Source organism: Gymnoscopelus braueri (genome assembly GCF_963280865.1).
Source record: "Gymnoscopelus braueri genome assembly, chromosome: 3".
Classification (NCBI taxonomy): Eukaryota; Metazoa; Chordata; class Actinopteri; order Myctophiformes; family Myctophidae; genus Gymnoscopelus; species Gymnoscopelus braueri.
In genome coordinates, this window is record NC_137612.1 from 18011716 (window position 1) to 18035828 (window position 24113).

The 24113-nt window shown below is 42.6% G+C and overlaps 1 protein-coding gene across 3 annotated transcripts in view; it reads right to left on the minus strand.

Moving 5' to 3' along the window:
- The window catches only part of sema3fb (sema domain, immunoglobulin domain (Ig), short basic domain, secreted, (semaphorin) 3Fb), a 68623-nt gene extending 45616 nt beyond the window's left edge, over positions 1-23007 (minus strand). For all 3 annotated transcript variants that reach the window (XR_013932942.1, XM_080424487.1, XM_080424486.1), the window contains exons 1-2: positions 22633-23007; positions 19283-19461 (exon numbers count right to left, since the gene is read on the minus strand). Coding sequence is in view for 2 of the 3 variants with exons in the window: in XM_080424487.1 (XP_080280613.1) it covers positions 19283-19412 (130 nt within the window). In the remaining variant the exon portion in view is untranslated. The remainder of the gene's footprint in view (positions 1-19282; positions 19462-22632) is intronic.
- Between the last annotated feature and the right edge of the window lie 1106 nt (positions 23008-24113).

The window sequence follows — 24113 nt, forward strand, 5'->3', positions numbered from 1 at the left end:
CTTTTATCATCTCAAGAACCCACTCGCCCATTTCACACATATCTTGAACATCCATAACTCTTCCTAGTGTATGATAGCCTTGCTTTGACCCTAAAACGCTTGGAAACTCACAAAGGAGTTCCACTCTATAAACCCATGAAAGGCCCACAAATCCACTGTCATTTATAACTTTTGGGACTGGCATGACAGCAGGACACAGCAGGGTACAAGGGTGCCGGGGTAAAGCAGTAGACGAAAACATGTCAGTGTATTACAACACAGAAAGCCCACTCATTCTACAGTAGGAGAGGAAGGTTGCAAACTTGCTAATGCAAATATCCAGAGAAATGTGGAATTATATTACATATGGGAAGGATGTTTTCTTGGCATTTATATTGCAGCTGCAAAAAAAATTAAACCTAGATATTGTGACACACTACATAATAATAGTAATAATAATAATAATAACTAGAAAAAGTGCTCCTCGGAGCACAGGTCTCCACCAGGTCAGGTAGGTTATTGTGGCCTCCTGGTGGCGCTATAATAGGCCAATGTTAAAAGGGTGGCATTTGTTCCTCAACATAGTGTGAAGGTGCGTGCAAAGTTTGACCGCAATCGGACGGTGCGTTCATGATTTGCTGAATTTTGTTCAAAACAAGCCACTACTGCAAACTTTAGATGTCAATCTTAGCCAATGAGAATGGAATACGAAAAATCTAACACATCCATCTTGATCACATGACTATGGAGATCATGTGTACCGATTTGCGTGAAATTTGGATAAAATCGGAAGGAGTAATATAAAAAAAATTGTTTTACGTAAGTCGGCCTCCTGGTGGCAGATGTGAAAAATGCAGGGCAAAGGTTTTTCCTTGAACTCTAGGGAGTGCGCATACAAAGTTTTACACAGATCGGTGCAGTTATAGGTACAAACATGAATCGGCCTGTTATAGCGCCACCATGTGGCTGATTTGAAAATGTTCAAGTGCCATTTCTTCCTCGGCATAGTGGAAATATGCGAGCAAAATTTCACGGAAATTGCATGCTGTGTTCATGATTTGAGGCATTTTGTTCAAAACGGAGCACTCCTGCAAACTTTGGAAGCCATTTTTAGCCAATCAGGATGGAATATGAAAAATCTGAAAGATCAGTTTCGTTTAATGACTATAGAGATACTGTGTACCGATTTGCGGGATTTTTGGAAAACATCTGGAGGAGTACTGTCAAAAAATATGTTTCGCACAAATTGGCCTCCTGGTGGCGCTATAAAAGGCCCATGTGAAAAATGTGGGGCAGAAGTTCGGAATTGGCATCCAGGGAGTGTGTGTGCACAGTTTCGCTGTGATCAAGACAACGGTGGCGAAGATTAGCTGGTCACAGACGGACGGACGGACGGACACACGGACGGACGGACGGACGGACGGACAGGGGGTAAAACATACTCTCTCGCCATGCCGAAAGACAATAATAATACATTTTATTTGTATAGCACTTTTCATTCACAGGGACTCCCAGAGTGCTACATGGTCGAAACATATAATCAATCATAGAAGGTTAGCAGGGTTTAAAAATGCCAGGCACAAATAAAGCATATTGCTGACAGTGGCTACACAACAATTTAACACAAAATAAAAAAGTTTGTCAACCACCTAAATCACCGGCCATCCACTTCAGACCTTCTAAATCCTTCAGCTTTCTGTCTGGGTACAGAGACTCTTTAATTGAATCAAACTTCTCTGAAGCCACTCAGTGGTCTTAGCATGAATCCCCGGTGACCCCTGGCAGGGCCATCATCTGGACACAGGCCTGAGAGGGTCTTACAAAAAACTAGAGAAAAAGCAGACTGCCTCCTACACCCCCACCCCCATCTCTTCCCTCACCTCCGCCATCAGCTGCATGCCACAGATATGGCTCCACCTCGTTAACCTCCAGAGGATGCCTGTCTCTCTCGACTCAACTCGTGCCTGCGGTAACATCCGCACATAGTGGCAGACCAACAGACAGATTGACAGCTGAGGAAAAATACATGTGGTTCAGTGACATGAAGACTCTGCCTCCCCTCAAGATTTTAATGACCAGCCAGGCGCTCTCTGCTTGGGTTGAGATCTGCGACGGCAAGTCACATCTGACAACTGTGACGTTTGACAGACAGGCAGGATATCCTCGTCTATGACCTTGCAGCCCACCTCCTGAGCAGTTCCTGGCTGTTGGTAATGAGCTATAAGGGGGCGAGGTCGGAAGTATTAGATTCGGAAGTGGCTAAAATGCAGCTTTTGTTCAGAGTGAGCTCTTCGATGGTAAAGGAGGTATGAAACCTTTGGACAGGAAGCGATCAAGGGCTGACCAATGAGGCGGCGCTCGCTCTATCCCTGCGGTATACAATACAGACATGTGTTTGTAGTGACAAGAGTTTATAGGTGTATCCATGGAGAGAAATAAACAAAAGGTGAATAAGGAGGGATATAGGAAAATGTAAGAATAGGAGCAGGGAAGGGATGCATTTCTGAAAATTCCTGAAATCCTGCTTCTCCTGCTTTGATGCACCTAAAAGGCCTGCTCTTTGGAGGGAAAATCTCAGTCTCCATTGAAGATTGAATAAAAGAGTCAGCATGTTCCGGTGCAGGGTTTCCCCTCATTTTCACACTCCAGCACCTGGCAATTAACCATCAACTGGGCATGAAACCCATGACGGAGAGTCCCCCTGGTTTGAAGACAGAGATTAATGGATTCCTCATACTGTGCTAAATAGAGCAAAACCCAACTCCAGTGTGTAAGCAGTTAATGTCGGTATGTTATTGTTGGCCCTGTTCATGCAAGTCAATGCCTTTCGATAAACAAAAGCAATGTTGATAATACTGAGATCATTCTCAGTAAGCATGGTGCTTTGTAAGGATGATTATCACCCACTTTGTGAATTATGCATTAATCATTTATAAACTATTTTCATTATCTAAACATTATAGATTGACTGTCATTGTACAGTCTATTCATTCTCAGAAGTAATGTTTTATTTCAGTGGAAAATTATTCCTGGAGGTCCTTGTCTCATATCTTTAACAACTTAATTTGAGCGGCCCCTTTTTTCCCCTCCCTTTTTCCCTCTACAACAGCTCAATTTGCCAAAAATAGCCGATCTATACAAGCTCACACAAGCATTGTAGCTTGTAGATGAGAACATTGTTTGCAGAATGTTTTCCTATTTTTTCAGAAACCCAGAATAGAGACTCTGTCACGCTAGGGTTCATGTTGTTAACTCATGTAGATCTACACAGGATTAGAAGCACTACAGGTGTAGTTTATCTCACATCTTCCACTTTCTGCACTTAGATCATGATAAAGATGTCTCTTAGCACTATCTCAGTGCAATGTTAATCTGATTAGATTTATTTTTAATCTGATTTACACAGGAACAACGGATGTGCCCGTATTTGCTTTCTGCTCTCTCCATCTCTCCATCTATAGCTCTCTCACTGCTCAATCTATAGCTCTCACACTCTTTACTTATACCTCTTCTCTCTCCCAAAACATGTTAATTGATGCAGCAATTAAGCAAGATAAATCCAAACAGTACACTTCTGGAACCCCTTTGTCTATGGCAGAGGAGGGACTAATCTGCCTCTCCAGGAAAGTCAATCTTGAGAAGGCAGAGTATTCATTGGACGTGCATGGCTTGAATCCCAGCCAGAGGCAGTACACAGAGAAGAAAATATTTGGGAACAATGTGATTAATTGCAGTGCATCAGCAGTGAAAACAAAGTGAGATTAACTGCACCACATTACCAGGAAACTAGTACAGTATATTATCCATTTTATGGGTCGTATTATGCACCAGCCTCTAGCAGCAATGATTTAATGCAGGTAAGCAATTATGTAAGGTCATATTTTTTTTATCACAACTATTACCTTGAGGCATGTTTCCATATAGGATTTATTCAATACCTTACACAAGCTTTCTTGAGCTCTGATAATATCCAGCTTTGATAGTGGCAGGTGTTTTTCCAATTGGTTTACCTGAAAGGCGAGAGAGAGAAGTCTGGGATATCCATTCAACGCGCAGAACAGCAAGGCTGACAGTGATACATTACCAGCAACGACTCATTTTTACCCATGATGTATGCCACAATCAACCTCAAGGCCTTTTTTATTTCCTAACAAGCGTGTGAGGGATGAAGTGGGAGCTGAGGCTTCAGTATCAAGTTACGCTGAAGCTGAACAGCAACAGTAGCACCTCCATTCATAAGCCTGATTTGCTTTGTTGTGTGTGGGTGTTGTGCATCGAAAATAGCAGATCAGCTTGCAGAGCTTGTAGATCTGCTATTTTCAGTGCGTGACACCTCTGTGTATCACCCACACGCAACACCCGCGTGCAACAACGTATAAGTCAAACAATAAAAGCAAAAGGTCTGATCTCCTGAAAATCCCTATTGTTGGTGCACTTGAAATTAAGGCATCACTACACAGGCACAGCTTCACAGCCTTGCCCTCTTATGGAGAATATGAAACATTTAATCAAATGCTATTCGTCTGCAACAATTGTTACTGGAGCCTCCATGGCACTGAGAAGAAAGGGTGATTATACCCATGGGAGAATCAACATGCATTTAATAAGTGCAGGAGAGGATCTATTGCATTGTTGAGCACAGTGCTGCTGGCCCCGTGCTCACCAACAATTATTGGCTTATGTTATACAGGAGAGTAAAAAGAGATGAAACTCTATGACAGGAAAACTATCGGGTGTTGCAAGTGATTGTCTGGGGTCACGACAGCTCTTTTCAAAGCTGAGTTCAAACTTGCCCTCAAACTAAATGATGAAAGTGAATTTCCCTGACATCTCAGGAGAAAGCCATTGGCAGGTAATTCAAGTATGTAGCTGAGAGGGAGAACGGCGGTTTTATTGTGCTACATGAGTTGAGAATGACTGCAACTGTGAAAACACTAATGACAGAAACATAAAACAACTTCCCATGTTACCTTTGCCTTAAAAACGTAACTTTGCCTTGAAACATTTCCGCCAAAAATGGGCACTGAGGAAAGCTTGTACTAAAACGTCTGCCGATTGTGTCATAGTTATTTCTTCCATGTGAATAACAGGCAAATTATTTGCGATGATGCACTGACCTCTGCAGTTTTTCTTTGAACTAACTATTCGGTTTAAAACACCAACATCACTATGCTGATTATACTGATGAGTTGAGCACATTCCCACTCCTACAGCTGAAATATTTTCAGACCATGAATAAAGCAAGCCATTATTATGCAACTGCAACATCATATGATTTTGAAAATGCCATTTTGCTGAGATTGGTTGATGTATTCACACTGAGGTTGTGTTTGAAAATGATTCCATGAAAGACCATAAAAGTGAACACCAAACAGAAGACAGGACACGCCTGTATTTCAACCAGGACTTCATAAGAAGTAACCATAATAAAGTTACCTCTGAGATGGGAAAACACAGTTTGGCCAATACTTTGTTTAATCAGAGGCAATTATTTTTTCCAGAATAGGGCAGACTGAGACATGTGCTTGGCATCCCTGGCAGTGCCATCTGGCACGGGAATGAAGAGGGTTGGTTCAACTTGGCTGGCAACATGGCGCTTCCAACGATTCTGTCCAATCTCAGAACCCCCCTTAACCGCTTATTATGACACCAGTCAGTGACCAAAGAGAGTAGAACTGTGGACAGATCCACACGTAACAGGTGTATGACCTGACAAGCTCAGTCGCAAGCTGGTGGTGCAGTTCAGTGAACCCCTGGCAGCACTTTTTATTTCCAGTGGAACATTTGGGGAGGGGGGTGCATTTGGAAACAAGTAATGACATAAATTATTTGGCTGGAAATTCTGTTGATTCAATAACAATTTCCACACGTACTAGCTTGGACGGCAAGTCCCAAAGTGCCTTGGAGATTATCTGACAAACACAAACACATGACGTTAGTTTTAAGTTTGCTGCCTCAACAGGGATGTTGAAGAGTTAATTCCACAGTGCATTCCATCCCCTTGTGTGTCATTAGGAGTGCCGCATCTCGCCTCAGCATCGTTTATCTCCGCACAGCTAATTAGTTCCGATCAATTACCTTTACTCAACGCAGCTTCCACATTTAAGAAAACAGGAAGAGCAGTTTATTCGCCATTGCTCTTTTTTGCCAGTCTTTTAAAATATTCCCTCTGGTTGGTTCCACTCACTGGGCCTTCTTTCTGCTAAGAGGGACCCCATTAAAAAGTTATCGCTCATAGCAGGGTCCTGTAACTGACCAGATGTGGGCCGTCAGACCCCCTGGAATCCTCCCCTGCATAGCCACACTCCCCACATGCATCGTGGCCGAAAAAGGGGAGGTTTTGCTCACTTAAATGCGGGAATTAAAATAGCAAATGCTCATCACTATGTTAGTAACTTCGACTGACATTGTTGTTGTTTTGTCACCAATAGCGCAGAGAAAGGGACACATTACAAAGAAGGATGATGATATCAGTTAGTTTTTGGTGTAAAAGCACATGGGGAAGTGGAGTAGTTTTGTTCATGAGCAGGAGAAATACAACCTCACTGGTGACAAATGCATGGAGGATGGCCAAATTACAGTGAACACCAGGAAAGTGACAGGATATGGACCGATCCTGTAGTCTGACGTTCCTGACAAGGCTTGGTGAATGCGCGCCGCCCCAAGCAGCACAGTGCCCTGGAATATACATTCCACGCAAACCAACCACAGTTTCTGCCACACAATCCCTCATGCTGCACCCTCAACAGTCTGTCTTTTATTTACATCCTGGAAGATAAAACATAAACGTGTCAAAGATTGGGCAAGTGGAATTTGATCTGCAATGTAGCCCATGAGAGAGACTGCGTGGACCTGGACTTGGAGACTGAGAGCAAAAAAGCAGGCATGAAATCTTAGCCGAACTTCTCCTTGCCTCCCCCCCCCCTCTCTCTCTCTCTATTCCTCTCTCTCCCCTCCAACTCTCAGAGCAGTTCTTGGACTCTATGCCCGTTTGTCTTCTCTCGAAAGGAAATGCAAAGCAGGCTACTATGAAACTCTGGGAAACGCCATGGGACGTCCCTGGAGGGGAAATCAAATATGGTCACTAAGATCCTTACAGTAAAGTGGCAATAAAGTATTCATTAACCCCCATTGAGGGGCTAAGCGGGACAACAAGCAGCTAAGTTAAGAAGTCAAACAGACTTAACGCACATAGTCAGTCTCCAACCTCCCCTTCGAGTATCAGGATTTGCACAACAATGAGAGGCTTTTGATCAGCTCGAGTGCATGTACATCTAGTTACGAGAAGGCTCACAAGAGCGGGATGTACCTCCTGCTAGGGGCTAGGAACTCTGCTGAGTGATCTAACAAAGTGTACAACATAGGAGCATTGTCGAAACTGTTTTAAAAACTTCTCTTCCGACACTCATAATCCACCAAGCTTTCACATTGCAACACACAGCCCTCTGCTGACCTGGCGCTGTGCCAGCCAGGGTGGGAGGATGTAAACAGTCTCCTCGTGGCATTCATTTTCCCTCCATCCAAAGACCTCATTTTTCACCTCCATTCTAAACCGATGTCTCCCCTTTAGCGGCTCCACAGCGGAGTTGCTCGGGTCCTGGACTGAGAGGAATCTATAGCCCCGCGCAGAGAAAGACCAGTGGGATGCCGCGCAGTGCATTCATCGACCAAAAGAAAAAAAAAGAAAAGGCCCGATGCCAGTTTGACGGCCACCCCCAGGTCTCCCAGAATGTGAATGAACTTCTGTGAATAAGAGGCAAACCTACACAAACGCCCCTGCAGCTAGGGGACCTTCACAGGGATAAGAGTGTGTGGGCGACACTAAACAACAACAACAACGGGGTTTGCATGCCAGTGTCCCCCTTTTTTCTCTCGCCAACAAAAAGGAGGCACCACCGCCACCGCAGGAGGGCGCCTGAAAGGATGGGTCGTTAACAAAAAAACGCAGCCTGTAGGGATGTCACCGGCCGGACCTCAATGGGATGCGGATGAGAGTCCATCACCACACACAGCATTTAACACCTACTCTTCCAGCAAGCAGAAAGCAGCGAAGGCGGAGCTCTACATCAGCATTTAAAAAACACTGCATTACAAAGGCATCAAAGTGAATGCATTGTGCTGCATGAGTGCTCTTGTGGGCCACACTTATCACAGTTTGCCTTAACAAACAGCTTAGTTTCACCTTACTGCAGTGGAATAGCATCAGGTAAAGACCGCGAGCACTGGCCACAGCTGAAAGGAGAGATGAAACATGCAGTAAAGACTGTTTAAAGGTCACCCGATTTGCAGATTTTTTACCTGGAATCGTTCCTTCAAACTGTTTTGTCTATTTGCATAGAGAATAGTTATTCAGTCACAATAGAACAATAGGATTCAGTTTTAAAATCTGCAAAGTTGCTCAAACGATTCACTGTAAAATCCTGTGTTCATTTAACTGAGGATTTTGCAGTGCAATCTTATAGCTGTGTCGGCAACCTTAAATATGAATCCAGAGGCTCCACTCCCCTGTGTCTCTATAAGCAGGGTTCAGGTTCAGTATTGTAGCAGAATATTCAGCCACATATTGATATAGAAAACTGAATGTTAGCCACTGAACTTTGATTTCAACTGTCAGACTGAATGGAACACAGATGTTTAAGTCTATGTTCTCTCTGCCGATTTCATGACCCACATTCACTAAGTCATGCAACAGCAAACTGGAGGAGTTCAAAAGCAGCAAGTTGGTTTCTTGTGATATTCACTTGTATGTGTACTGGGCCATCACACTAAAGTGCAGTGTAGTGCACCCCTACGTCCATATCATGGTTTCAGGCACATATGGCTGACATTATTGTTGTCATGGTTGTTTTAGAGAAGAACCTGTTCACTGCCTTATTTTTAGACATCTACACTATCTGTAGCATTTCAAAACGGGAAACAATTGAAACATTAAACATATCTTTTTGTCCTGACCAAGACAGGCAGCATGTTTTTCAAACTGTTGCAGACTACCAACATAACAAATTACAATTAAAAGTAGCCAATCAAAAAAAGTCATAATGGCATAATATGGCATTATGGAAACAAGGCACACATTGCAAATAATTCATTTTCATATAGTATTATATTATAATACTCATTCTAGCAAATTAATTATTTTACTAAAACATATTTTGCATTTTGGGGTGAGAGACTGGTGTTTTGAGCACACTATATTTGGATGTCAGCATGGAGACACTGTATCTCTCGGCACAGAGACATACATACACGCAACTGGATCTCCCACTGACAGAGGCTGAGAAATGATGTTGAGCTGCTGCATCGGCGGGAAAGAGTGCCCTTAACCGGCCGCAGTCAGGGTCACGTTCTCTTGCTTGAAACTCCACCACAGATGACCCCTTTGGGGGCCTGTACATACATGTATGTAGACAAGCTTGTGTTTCCACACATGTCTTAGAATTCTATCTATGCAGCCATACGTTATTCCTCCTTACTCTATACTATACAGTATGTTCATGACATTAACATTACCAGCCAAGCTGGGCAAGTATAAACGGGGAGAAAAAAAAACAATGCTCTGACTCTGTAGGCCTATCCCTCACCCATTCCAAAACACCCTGGTGTTGATATAAGATTCAGTCCAACAGAACTCTCTCAAGTACTCTGTATTTCTGCAAACATATACATAACACATTTTAAGGTGAATCCATGGATCTAATCCGTCTGGGCCATTATTCTACCTGACACCTTAATCTGTTGCATTGGCAACATGAGGGCTAAGAATACAGAGTGCTCCAAGCTAGCGGCAACGCAGAGACAAAGCCAGTCTGAGTTCCCAACCTGTTTGTCCAGTCCCCACTAATGCCCTGTTTTTACTGGTGAGAAAAGGCACCAAATCCCACAGGAGGTCCTAATTGTGCCACCTAGAAAAGAAAAAAAAAGAGGGGCCCAACCTTGAAGGGTGAAGCTTGACAGGTGTGCTAGATAGACCCAGCCGCCAGGTCAGCTTAACCTGGGCCCTCATATTTGGACCTGAAAGGTCAAACCTTTGAACACTAAATGCTCCATCATTGTCTGTAGTGGTTAGCCGAATAAAGGGACAGCACAAAATAACAAAAAGGGTATACCTCACTTTGCTTCAGGTTCATGTGATTGAATGGTCTCATGATGAAGGTTAATGGTGACAGGACTCCTGTGATTGACACAGTTTCCACATGACAGTGCACTAGTCTCTGCACCCCAAGTCTTTTGGGGCAGTTGTAGTGATTGCAGTACTAGACAATGAATTATGACATTACAATAGAGTTTGACACTTTATGCAATCATTCTCCCTGCAAAAGCTCTGTCCGTTTTCTACATTAGACCTTGAGGAACTCTATAATTTGTATCACCTCTGTTGAATTTTTTCAGGTTTTTTGTTGCTGTGATTCAGGTTGTCACTTTTTCTATATAGAATCGGGGGGAAATCACAGATGAGTGTCGTTCCTGAAATAAAACCACACGGGACCAGAACCAGCTCCAGCAGCAGGCAGGGAGAAAATGATTCACAGTATCTGGACGATCTGGCTGGTATTTTCCAGTGTGGGGAAGGGGAAGGGAGCTGTGAGCAACAGATGCAACAACATGACCGCGAAAGAGGAGCTGGACAGACCACCACACCGAGAGCCACTGTTTTGAGAGAAGATCTCCGTTTCACTTGGAGGGGGCTGACAGAGCCAGTAACTCGACTCAGGAGGATGTTCGGCAGGTGAAACCCAGACCAAAGAGGCGACACCGTCCACACACTAAACACTCGCCTCTTTCCTGTGGATGCTAAAAGAGAGTAGCCGTGCCATGCCAGGAATCCCAAACACGCCGCCCCCTTTGCGTTTATTGGCCTTCCCTTTTTCACGGTGGGAGTAGGAAGCGAGTAGGAGAGGGCAAAGATACGAGGCACCGCACCAGGAAATCGAGGATTCAAAAAGACGGGTTAGGCTATATTTAGAAGACACTCTGTCACCTTCAGTTTCCCCAGCGAGAATAATCCCTGTACGGGGGAAGTTTAAGGACCTTGCAGAGCGCAGTGGGGATTTGGCCTGAATCTGCTGCGCCCCTGGAGAACTGTTTACTTGATAACACACGATTCGAGTTTCTGCAAGAAAAATAATGAGCACGGGAGCAATGGATATTTTAACAGTACATGCAGCAATCTTTGTCCAGATGTAAGAGAAAGACAGTCCAGAGGCGAGCCATTCCGCAGTTTTTAAATGGACCAAGCACAAGGGCCACCCAGGCAGGATGAGATATTCCAATTTTGTAGCCATATGGCACAAGACACATGCAGAATGAGGCGCGGGCTATCCTCTATACTTAGGGACATCCTGCGTTAAATGAGGGAAATTAAAACAAAGATCCATTATTAACCCACAGGTGGATGTTGGGGGAGGTGGTGAGATTGCAAAACTGGCAGCAGCAGACAGTGCAGCACAGTAGCAGCAGAACAGCACAGCAAACAGCGCTGTATAATATATATATACACACACACAGGTGTATATATATATATATATATATATATATATATATATATATATATATATATATATATATATATATATATATATATATATATATATACACACACATTATATTAAAATTGGCTTAAAGGGAGGAACCTCTAGTATATATATATATAAATATATACACACACACACACACACACACACACACACACACACACACACACACACACACACACACACACACACACACACACACACACACACACACACACACACACACACACACACAGTATATACTACCTATATACTATTACTACTGTCTAATAAGGAAAGAGGTGGGCAGGTCCTCTTGCTGCTTGCCATTAAAATACCCTGCATGGTTTCTTGGCCTGCCTGACGTCGTGCAGAGGCCAACAAATTAACAAATAGTTTGGGTTAATTACTAAGCCAGGGAGCTACTGTTTGTATGTGCCACTCACACACTGCTGTCGTGCCCCCACCCATCCATCCACCCACACACACACCAAGGAGGTAAATTGTATTTGCAGCAGGAGTGAAAAACCTAACAATACAAATAGTACATTACAACAATATAAACAGTTCACAATACACACTCCACCCAACAAAAAAAATACATATTCAGTAAACCTATGGAAAAAAACTTTCCAAATACTGCACCTTGCCCCTGGAGTTCTGAATCTAGGCACATTACAAAGTAGAGGGTTTCATGCAGTTCTTTACTCCCTTTTGTAAGTTCATGTGCAACACACTGAAAGATTAGCATGGTATCTGGAGCACTGGGTTTAGACTGGACCTCACAGGCTTCCATGGTTAATAATATGTAACATACTTCCTTCTATTCTCCTATTTACTGTACCATCAAGACGTTATTATATCCCCACCCCACCTCTACCCCCCTCCTTTATTGATAAAATACTGCTGTTATAGGCAATATCGAAAATGCAAGTTGGGCAGGACCGGGCTGCATTTGCATTTCAACCTCCACCACCACCCTGCTGCCTGTATTCAATGGTTAACCACATGCACAAATGAGTTCTGTGTGACTGTTAGAAGGGAGAAGAGAGTTTCACACTAAATATAACTTTAGCCGAACCGCAATGTGGGGAGAAGCTGAGGTCTGGGATGTGGCCACAGAAACAGTGGTTTTCACTGCTTTGTCAGTCATTATATTGCCGCCACAGGAATATATCCTCTGAGCCCTCACAAGCAGTAACTACAGATTGCAGCCAAACCTTGACGCAAGGCCACTGGGGCAGAGGTGTTTTGGTCTTTACATGTGGTCCAAGAATGTTGCAGTGTTAAGGCTGGTACACACCAAGCCGACATCTGGCCATCGATCCGTTGTTAAACGGCTGTGGTCGAGAATCGGTTGTAGAATGTTTGGTGTGTACACAGTGGTAGTGAGGCGTCTGCATGAGTCACTCACCCGACCCTCAAGCACAATCAGCATTGCCCATCGATAACGAGCACAAGTGTGTGTCTGTGTTTGTCTGTCCGTGTGTGTGTGTGCGTGTGTGCGTGTGTGTGTGTGTGTGTGTGAGTGTGTGTGTGTGTATGAGAGAGCAAGAGCGAAAGAGAGACGCACAAATGCCATAATGTCAAGAGCGGCAGAAAGCGTGTGTGTGTGTGTGTGTGTGTGTGTGTGTGTGTGTGTGTGTGTGTGTGTGTGTGTGTGTGTGTGAGTGTGACTGTGTGTGTGTCTGACTGTGTGTGAGAGAGAGACGCACGAACATCTACATTGCAGATGAACAATACACTCAAGAGTCAATATCATATTCTCAATTCTCAATATCTCTCCCGAGCACATAGCTACAAATGCAAATGCTTTGTCTGTTTGTTTTTGTTGCTCAACAGCCTTCCAGTTGGCTTTACACCACAGATTTCTGCAGACTACTGCCACCTCCTGGCATGGAGCTATTTCCTCTCACGCAAGCGCACAACAGCGCCATCAGCCGACCACCTGTGCGGCGTGTAAACAGCGTGCACACATGCAGCAACATTTAACACCCAACGCCTGACCCGACCTTTAAAGTTGGTGTGAAAGAGTGTCCACATGCGGTTGACGTTATCATGCAAATGAGAGCAGCAACAGGGAAAGTAAAAACTAATGAGCAGCAACAGGGAAAGGCTGGTATTTGCGCAGGCTGTCCAGGAACCTATTTGCAGCGATCACCCTGAGATAATAGAATATCACTTTATATGAATCTTCGGGAGGTGGATGCTCAATGCAAATGTTTATTGTATATTCTATAGCTATTAAAACATGAACCATTTTAGTAAATAACAAATCTACCCCACGCTCAGAATGTTATCAAAGCTAGTCAGGTCAGAAGTTATAAGAGTTTGAGATAGGCCATAGGCCAATTCTGATCACTAAATATACTCCTCTGAACTGAGCAGACAAATGTGAATGTACCATGTGAACCATACTAAAAGCAGTTTAAACATTCACTAGAAATGGTGAGAAGATTGTCAGTTAGCAGCAGGATGAGCCCAGGGATGAACAGATAGCAAACATTGTTATTTTTATATAAAATAAATAAATAAACAACTAAGCTGCTTTTTTCAGGTTTAATCTACTGATGTTGCTGCTGGGCATTGAAATCACATAAAAAACATGATAATGATAGTAACACCTCTGAAAAACAAAACTACAGCACATTGAGGACACGCAGATTCATTCCAGAATGCTGGGCATTTAACCACGAAGGGGAGATCCCCCCACCCACCCCCCCCCCACACACACACACACACACACACACACACACACACACACACACACACACACACACACACACACACACACACACACACACACACACACACACACACACACACACACACACACACACACACACACACACACACACACCCGATATAGACCAAAGACTTGGCTGAGGAGTAAAAATAGGAGCTTGCTGCTATTCCTTTACAGATGGATAGATGGATGGGTAAGAGGGGTCCAGATGAGAAATGTGAATGAATGACAAGATAGATCCACTTTCTCTTAATGAAACCTGCATCCCCACAGCAGCATTCTTGTCTGTTGTGGTCAATTTGACCCACATTCCAGCTACCCCTACTGCTGTAGTCTGCTATCAAAACCGATATTAGAACCAATAACCGACTTATAACCAAATAATTGAGAGGCAAGGTTTTTTATATATTCTTATCCATGAATTGACACAAAAGTCTGATTAACAACTTCAAGATCTGCTATTTTCAGCTTTTTTTTTTTAATAATCGTTCGTTAAAATTGTAATCGAGGCAGAAGTTTGGAATAATCATGATATTGATTTGAAGTCACATCGCCCAGCCCCAGTCTGTAGTGTTTACGCCAGAGAAGAGGGTGGTGGAGGGTTGATGGGCGGGTGGCGGTTGAGGGGGGGGTAGCTGTAATCCCTGCGATGTCATAATATGGCATTTGAAAGGCTTTCCTTTGCATCAATATGCCACGATTACATAGCTATTCAAATGTCATTATTAACCCCGGTAGGGAAAAAGGTGAGAGGTTTGCTGCGTATATACCGTACATGGTGACATCCTGAGTGTTGATTAGACTCCGAGACCCTTACGGGTCAATTTTTACACTCTCCGAGTTAAACACTCATGGTTTTACTGTGCAGGAGAGATAACTCCCAGAGGCCTCTAAGGTGCAAGACGTGGCTCTATTCCTCTTCAAAGTGAAAATGTACTATCATGGAGACTCTTGACCCTGTGCCGCTGTTTATTCTTAACTAATGTTTACCTGCTCTCTGTTTATCCAAGCAGACTGGGAAGAAAATCCCCTGTTTACAGATCCCTGGAATGGCACTGATGGCTTTTACTCAACACGCACACTTTCCCTGTAAACAAATATATACAGTAAGTAGAGGCCTTTATGACAGTGGTTCTCAAGCTTTTCCAGGTCAAGGACCCCCAAAATCATATGTATTTGACCACGGATCCCCATTTGAAAATATTTTGTGCCAGGGACCCCCATACAAGACTTGTGTTATTTCAAAGATATTCCACATTTTTCTTCTTTTTCTAAATAGCAGATCTACAAGCTCACAACGTGTCGCATTGTGACGCAATGTGAGCTTGTAGATCGGCTATTTTCAAATAGCCAATCATAGGCTTAAAGTGGCTAAACTGCTGGGGACCCCATGGAAACCCCTCAAGGACCCCTGGGGGTCCTTGGACCACACTTTGAGAACCACTGCTTTATGATATAGAGGTCTTTCTTTGATATTGCATTATAGCCAAATGTTTCTCTCAGTTTCATTTGAAAGAAATTAATGTTTGTTTAGACATGGTTGGTAGTCCAGATGAAGCCAGGTTTTATGTGTGGCCTGAAAAGACAGCCGTAAGCATGGATTTAGATTGGAATCTGCTTAATTTAATGTACTGAATGAACTCACATAATGTCATAGTTAAATGTGGGCCAAAAGCAGCCATATTATGCAGCTCAGTCTTGATTCATGACAAATGAATACCAAACATACCCACTGTGCCTGTTAGCACATTTGTTTGTTCAAATGATTTGTCATTCTCTAGGGATAATGTCACACTGTGAGGTAAAAATAGTGATCTGAAAAACTACACATAAATCTGTAACTTTTATGTGTGGCATGCAGAGTGGTTGTAGGCTATGTTCTCACACTTTTGTTATGCTTGTCAATTCAGTGGTTTGCTTTGTTATTGAGAATATTACAAAACGTGTGTTATACAATTTCTAAGAATGAATTGGGGAAGATGCATTTAATTTATTATATTTCCTCATAGAAATAATCCCACATCCTGTTGACCCCAAGTACCAATAGAACTGACCTGAATTGGAAACAGTGAACTAATAATGGCTTTGATCATTCTGGACCAAGCTCAAACAAATGCAATTCTACAAAGCTATTTGACTAGTTGACATGATGGCGGCAGAGAGAGAAACATAACTCTCTTGGGGATTGATGGCAGCAGTGGTCTTGTCTCGAGTCGACTACCCCCTAAAAAGTCAAATTGATTATCTATGGCAGCTAGCTTCCCCCTACTCTAGCTATACAACACTCAGGTTGCTCGTTTAAAGAGGGCCAACCAGAATTGATTACACTCAGAAACTAAGACAGACTGGTTGGATTTTATCATCTCTGTCCTATGTCCAAAAGGAATTCAGTGCAGTAGGGTATGATAAGACTAAACAAAGTCTAACGTTCAAGGTTCTTCCTCATCTTACACTGAGTAAAGTACTTATTGAATAATGTGTTTTAACAATGCAGATGCAGAAGGAAACTGCCTGCTTCTGTGCTGTGAATTAATTGGAAACTAATTTGACTTTGTATCATAACTTGGTGTTCCTCATTGTACAATTCAAGGAGGCACGATACAGGGGGCATGGCTGGGGAAACAAATTAGAAGTCTAGTGATTTACTCTACCTGTTTTAATAAGGTAAGTGGGGGCCTCTTAAACTGAGGTCATGTTCCTAAACCCCTTACTAGAGCTAATCAGTTTGAGAAATGTATTAGTCCCAGTCAACACAAAGAAATAGATACTGCAATTTGTTATGTTTTAGTTTAGTTTTAGTGACTTAAATAAGCGCAATACATGTGCTCCGTTCGAAGTTTTGGAAAGGGAGCTCATATAACTACAGATTGATTCATTCAGAACTTCTGATAAGCGGTCACAGAACTTTTTCTCATAGCTCCTGCACAACCAGATGTCCTGACTGTCGGTAGGAGCATGTATTGACCTTTACTGCCATAGTAGTCGTAAATGATGTTATTATAATGGAAGCAAATAACCACCCCACCAAAATAATAATAATAATAAAAAAGTATGTGTGTGTGTGTGTGTGTGTGTGTGTGTGTGTGTGTGTGTGTGTGTGTGTGTGTGTGTGTGTGTGTGTGTGTGTGTGTGTGTGTGTGTGTGATGAAAATAAATAAACACTGTGGTTCTTCTGCATATGTTTGCCCAAACCAAACCACATATCCAGGTCCACACAATTTATATTTGTGGTCAAAGGTGACCTGGCATCTCAAGTAAAGAATTAAAATGTCACAATGAAAGTAGGGGAATTGGTGCAGGCTGGTCAAGGTGAGAGACAGGCCTCTCAAAAAAAGCAATTAAGGAGAGAGTCATAATATTGAGTTTGTGAGTGTGTGTGTGTGTGTGCGTGGGGGGTTACATTCCTTTGAGAGACACAGCACCAGCAGACTGTGAAATTCATATTGACTAGAGGGGAAAACATACTGGTAAGCAACAGCGTCTTTGCTTTTTCCACCCCGTTTGTCAGCTAGAGAATATTGCTGTCGAACACCTTTTTTCTCACAGATGCTTCAGAGCAATTCAGCCAGTCAATGATGCTCCTCATACAATCACATCGCAATAAGTCTGCTCCCAGAAATGCCGTTCAAATGAAATGAAAAGCGTTGTTCCTTCTTCAAAAAGAGCGACATAGTGAAGAGACACTTGGTAGATTTACATTTTGAAGAAAAAGAAGGGGATGAAAAGGGGGGGGGGATATGAAATTATTGCTGAGCTCTGGATATGTGTGCAGTGGTGTATTAAATCCAACTTGATTAAAGACACTGAAAATGCCTTCAACAATGAACTGTACAAGTCCACTTAATTAAGTCAACGTGTGTCGCGGAGCCCTGGGAAATGGAAAGCAAAGCAAATAGTGTGGCTGCTCAGTCCCTTAGCCTTTCTCTGGCTGCTAATCACAAGCTTGATCTTCAAGTGGAACAGGCCTTGGGGACCGCTCTCTGCTTGGCTGATCCTGGCAATTTGCTCTTGATAATACGCTCTGTCTGGCTCAGCACCCCAAATACCCTCTCACCTAATCATAGGCTGCTCAAAAAGCACAAACAAAGCCCCTATACACATCTGTGTTAAGATTACCCACATAATGACTAGATTGTTATTACGTGCTCCCTGTTGTGTTGTCTCTCTTTGATGCTCCATTTTAGAGATTACAATATAAAGATGTTTCATTTGATTTAAAAATAACCATATGGCTTTAAAGGGCATAGCAAACAGTCTAATGAAACACTGTTGTTGTCTTTGTTAACTTCAGAATTTGCTTTTGTGCAATCTTTGTTTATGTTTTTCATTACTCATACACAATACAGCCAAGTGAAAGCATCTGGAGGGCATTTACTACTCTGCCGGGAGGTTTCAGCGAGGTGTGTGTCTGTCTGCCTGTGTGTGTGTGTGTGTGTGTGTGTGTGTGTGTGTGTGTGTGTGTGTGTGTGTGTGTGTGTGTGTGTGTGTGTGTGTGTGTGTGTGTGTGTGTGTGTGTGTGTGTGTGTGTGTGTGGGGGGGGGGGGGGGGGGGTGGTCTGCGGTGTAACATGAGAGTCTGGTAATGCTTCAAGTTCCTCCTCTCCTAAACCTTCGTCACGTTAACAAAAGCCACAATCGCTACAATTGCCTAATTGCCATGTCATCAGTCAAGCACATGGCAGAGTGTAAGAAACAATAGACGGGGTGACTTCATCAAATGAAGACATTATCAGAGAGAACTATAGCACAGCGGTCCAGAACCATATGAGGAGAGGGATGAAAGAATAGGGATGCATGGAGATCGTGATCTTTCCCATTGCACGCACACACGCACACGCACGCACGCACACACACACACACACACACACACGCACGCACACACACACACACACGCACGCACACACACATGCACGCACACACACAGTTAATTTCACTCTGCACAGAGAAGAGAGGAGTGACAGCAGCATCACATCAAAACCAAGAGAAATTTCAACCACTAACATAAAATCAAACAAAATCACAATAGTATTTAGACATGTAAAGCTTACCTTTGAATGGGATGAAGACTCTGGGTGCGGCCAAAGGGTCACTGGTAATCACTGTGGTCACTGTGTTCCCTAGGGCCATACTGGACAGTGCCAGGAGGGCGTGGGCCATCCACACACCGACCAGCAGCATGGTCAGTGGTCAACCAACCTCCAGCAGCACAGAAACAGCAGAACAATCACTGGAGGAACAACAAGGGGACAGCCAGACAGACACAGACAGGTAGTGCATGTGAGAAGAATCCGACAGATAAAACAACAGCGTGAGACACTCACATCCAGATCTAGAGGCCAGGCTTAACGCTGACAATAATAACAAATGATTTTAGAGAGCCGGCTTTTCATTTGTTCATAGGAATATGACAATCATGGTATGTGTCAAGAGGATTTGTGAGCATTAAAGAGAAAGATGTCAACATAACGGTCCTCGGGGGTCCTCCTTTCTCTGAACTCTGGCAACACAACACTGCTGTGGGAGGATAACACCCAGATCACGGAGAAGTTCACAGACCACAGAGCGTCGGTGGGATGAATCCAACATTTTCTGCTTAGTAAACAATTCCATTTGGAAGATATTATATTTGACTGTGTGTGTGTGTGTGTGTGTGTGTGTGTGTGTGTGTGTGTGTGTGTGTGTGTGTGTGTGTGTGTGTGTGTGTGTGTGTGTGTGTGTGTGTGTGTGTGTGTGTGCACGTGCGTGCACGTGCGTGCATGTGTGTCTTATTAGAGAGTTAGAAAGACAGGGATAGAGAGAGAGAGACAGACAGCCAGAGACAGTTAGTGATGAACATGTTGATGGGAGGATCTCTTTGCTGTTGTTGCTTGTGTTTGTGGTAATGATAGTAGCCTTTCGTCTCTTCTTCTCCCGACTCACGACACACATTCCTACTTCATGACAGTGTTCGTGTGTTACTCTGTAATTATAAGTTCACCTAATACCAGGTTGTTTGCACTTACCAGGGACAGAAGTTGTTACTGAGGTAATTTCTTCCCTGAGAAAATAATGACCGGAGGATTTCAAAGGAAACTAGAACAAGTCCTACCAGTTATAAAAGTGTAACCAGTGTTCATCAAACTGTCATGCACTCTGTATGAAAGCCTCAAATGCTGACTGTGAACAAAATACACAAGTCTTCCGCATCTAACACTGAATCAGTGGTCTCCACATATTGCATTAACCAATGACAGGCACACTAATCTGAAAATAGTTTCATAGAGCCATCACAGGTAACACTCTAACGCTCTCTCTTCATCTTTGCCATTTTCGTCCTCAGAATTGATTCTGGGGTGTTGCCCCACATACCATTATCACATTGCCCTCCCAATTCATGAATGACCATGACCACGAACAGTGGTGACTGTGAGAAGAAGTGTGTGTCTTAATATGGGGGGGGGGTCATCTTTTCCTGACAGTGTAATTGCTCTACAAGTCATCATGTCACATGCTAGCAAGAACCAAGTCCCTTCACTTCATTCACACCAAACACTGACTTGAGGCCAAAATCAAACCAGAAGCCATCAGACTGATTAGTTTGAGAGGGTTTAAGAGCATAACCACCAGCTGTTTAAACTTCGACTATTTACTGACAGCTATCTATTCTCTGTCAGAGGACAATTTCACACAAGCAAATGACAAGTGGGAGATGTGGGGGGCGGTGGCATAAGATGTTTGTGTGTGTGTGTGTGTGTGTGTGTGTGTGTGTGTGTGTGTGTGTGTGTGTGTGTGTGTGTGTGTGTGTGTGTGTGTGTGTGTGTGTGTGTGTGTGTGTGTGTGTGTGTGTGTGCATAATTTCTGAATCCTCTATCAAGCACGCTTTCATAAGACTTTCCTACTTCCAGTCCTATGGCTTAAGAAGAAAAGTTAAATTAACTCCAATATAGCCTGGCTACAATGCTACATGTTGTCATGAATCAGCCATCATCATCAGTTTTTCATGCCAGCAATAGGCTACTTCTTGTTTTGGACATATGGAATAATCCAAATGTGTAGCCTATACAGTCAGGACAATAGTCACAAGTTGGAGATGACATGCAACTGTTAAGCTAAGACTATGAAATCCTCCATTACCTCGAGCCACTATAGCTTGCTCTTCCTGAGCCTATAGATCTGCTCGGTGGAATATATAATAAGGAAAGGAGGGTACAGTATATTCCATCGGGACCCATTTGTGCGCGCATATAGGTATAGCCTGTGGAAACACACCAGACTTTTTTCGCACACACGCGCATATACCCACACACGCACACACGCACTTTTAGATCCAGTCCTATTTTAAAGTGTAGATGTAGATGTAGATCGGCCGTAACGCGGCCGGTCTTGTCTGACAAGCTTTCAGTTTCAGAGGATGTAATAGGGCTACATTTCACAAAATACGAACACAGGCACAACCGCAACGCATAATCAACTGGCTCGAAATGTGAAGTTATACACATGTGAAGTTATATAGACCACTGTTTCCCAAACACTGGTTCGGGACCCATTTGTGGGTCGCGGACACATTTTTATGGGTCACGAGCAAATATCCCTTTATTTAGTTTTTCCTACATTTAAAAATAAATGTTATTTTAAAAGAAAAATCCCAAAGAAATCACCCCCTAAAAATAAAAAAAATGTCATGAATTAGGAACAAATTCTATGATTTTTCTAAAGAATTTCATGAATAAATAGATAGAAATCAAAGAAATTCCATGAATTAGAAAACAAATGCTTAAGAAGTAGTGAAAATAGCCGATCTACAAGCTCACGCTATGCATTGTGAGCTTGTAGATCTGCTATCTTCTAGCTTGGGTCCTAAGGAGACATCAAATTTCTTTATTTTTTTTGGGTCTCGAGCTAAAAAGTTTGGGAACCACTGGTATAGACTGTAAAACATATTAAACTTTCCCCCCTATAAGGACGTGCGTATGTGAGTCGCCAACAAAGCCAATGGCCTATACAAAAACATTAAATAAAATAAAACTATGGAAGCGGGCGTGTATCAACACAGAGACACATGGTCATGCGTGGAATACGTGGATTCAAACTATGGGCTATAAACTGCAGAAACTAAGCGCATGGTTTAGGCTATAATAGTAGAATATTCTAATATCAAGAATGGTAAATTTAAGTCAAAACAATAATATAGTCTAAAGTATTTTGAATATTAATAAGCTATTGCTTTGCTTGTTACTTTGTTCATTAATAATGGGTGTGATATATCGAGTTGATTGGCTGGCTTTGATTTTGTTACCAAAAAAACAATCTGAAAATATATAGGCCAACGGACATTAATTTAATCTTGCATTAAATACAAAAAAGTCAACCTAATATTAAGCAAAGACCACCAAGGAAGCAACAAATATATATTGCCTACCTGCTTGTTTCAGATATCCGAAATAAAATAACTTCAGACTCCTCCTTATAAATCAATGAGTCAAAAAAAAGAAGAAATTCCAATCAGATTATTGCCCTTCGTCTCTTCTGGGCTGAAATGAATAAATTCCTGGACGGTCTACACCTGAGCGCAGCAGCGTGTCTTACTGACCCACAGTTGTCAGTCATGTATTATAGCTATGGTAGCCTACAGTTGAAAGCAAATGTCCTGGTTTCGTCTTTTGCCAGATCGAGTGCCAGCAGTACATGTGGCATGTCCAGGATTGCAGCTCCTAAAATGTCATGTATTCCTTATTATTGTGGTGGTATACGGGGTCCAGTCCAAACCTCGCAGCGAATGTCACTCTCACTGTTGAAAGTTGTGCGCTCTTGACTGTAGAGGAGAAGCACCGCTAGCAGGTGGATGCACAGCGCGATTTGCCTTAAACACACCCACGGGGCGGGCAGTACGCTGCTGCCACCGCCCAATCACCCCGCCTCTAAGCAGACAGCCACGGTTAAGCTATCGTTTATAATATGACATACAAAGAGAACCAGTGGTGGAAAAAATATTCAAATTCTTTACTTAAGTAAAAGTACCAATACTGCAATATAGAAACGCTCTGTTACAAGTAAAAGTCCAGAATTCAAAATGTACTTAAAGGGTTAGTTCAGATTTTTTGAGTATTTTCTGTAGGAAATACTTACACTAAATGTAGTGGTTGCAAAGGTATTAATTGATTGCCCGAGTCCCGTGGTCAGAGTTATGGTCCGGTTCTGATAAATATGAAGTAGTTCCGGTAGATTAGCAGATTTGGTGGGGGCCGCTCATTAAAAATAAATTAATTTAAAAAACTAGCGTCATTTGTATTGTTGACCTATTTCTACCATATAGAGCAAGTTTCGTTCAATTTCGACCCCTCTGTCACATGGTACTAATGTTTGTGTCCAGAATCACTGCGCCACGGCAGCCTACTCACGCACAAAATATATGACACAAAAAATAGTACCATGTGACAGAGGGGTCGAAATTGAACGAAACTTGCTCTATATGGTAGAAATAGGTCAACAATACAAATGACGCTAGTTTTTTTAATTAATTTATTTTTAATGAGCGGCCCCCACCAAATCTGCTAATCTACCGGAACTACTTCATATTTATCAGAACCGGACCATAACTCTGACCACGGGACTCGGGTAATCAATTAATACCTTTGCAACCACTACATTAATGGTAAGTATTTCCTACAGAAAATACTCAAAAAATCTGAACTAACCCTTTAAAGTACCAAAAGTAAAAGTATTCATTATGCAGAAAATGTCCCATTTCAAGTTTTCATGTGTATAAACATCTTTTGATTAGATCGGCTATTTTCAAATGGCCAAATGTATATAGGGCTGAAGTGGTTAATGCGTGTTTTGTAATAATAATCAAAATCTACAAAGTAACTAACTGAAGTTTTCAAATAATTGTTGTGGAGT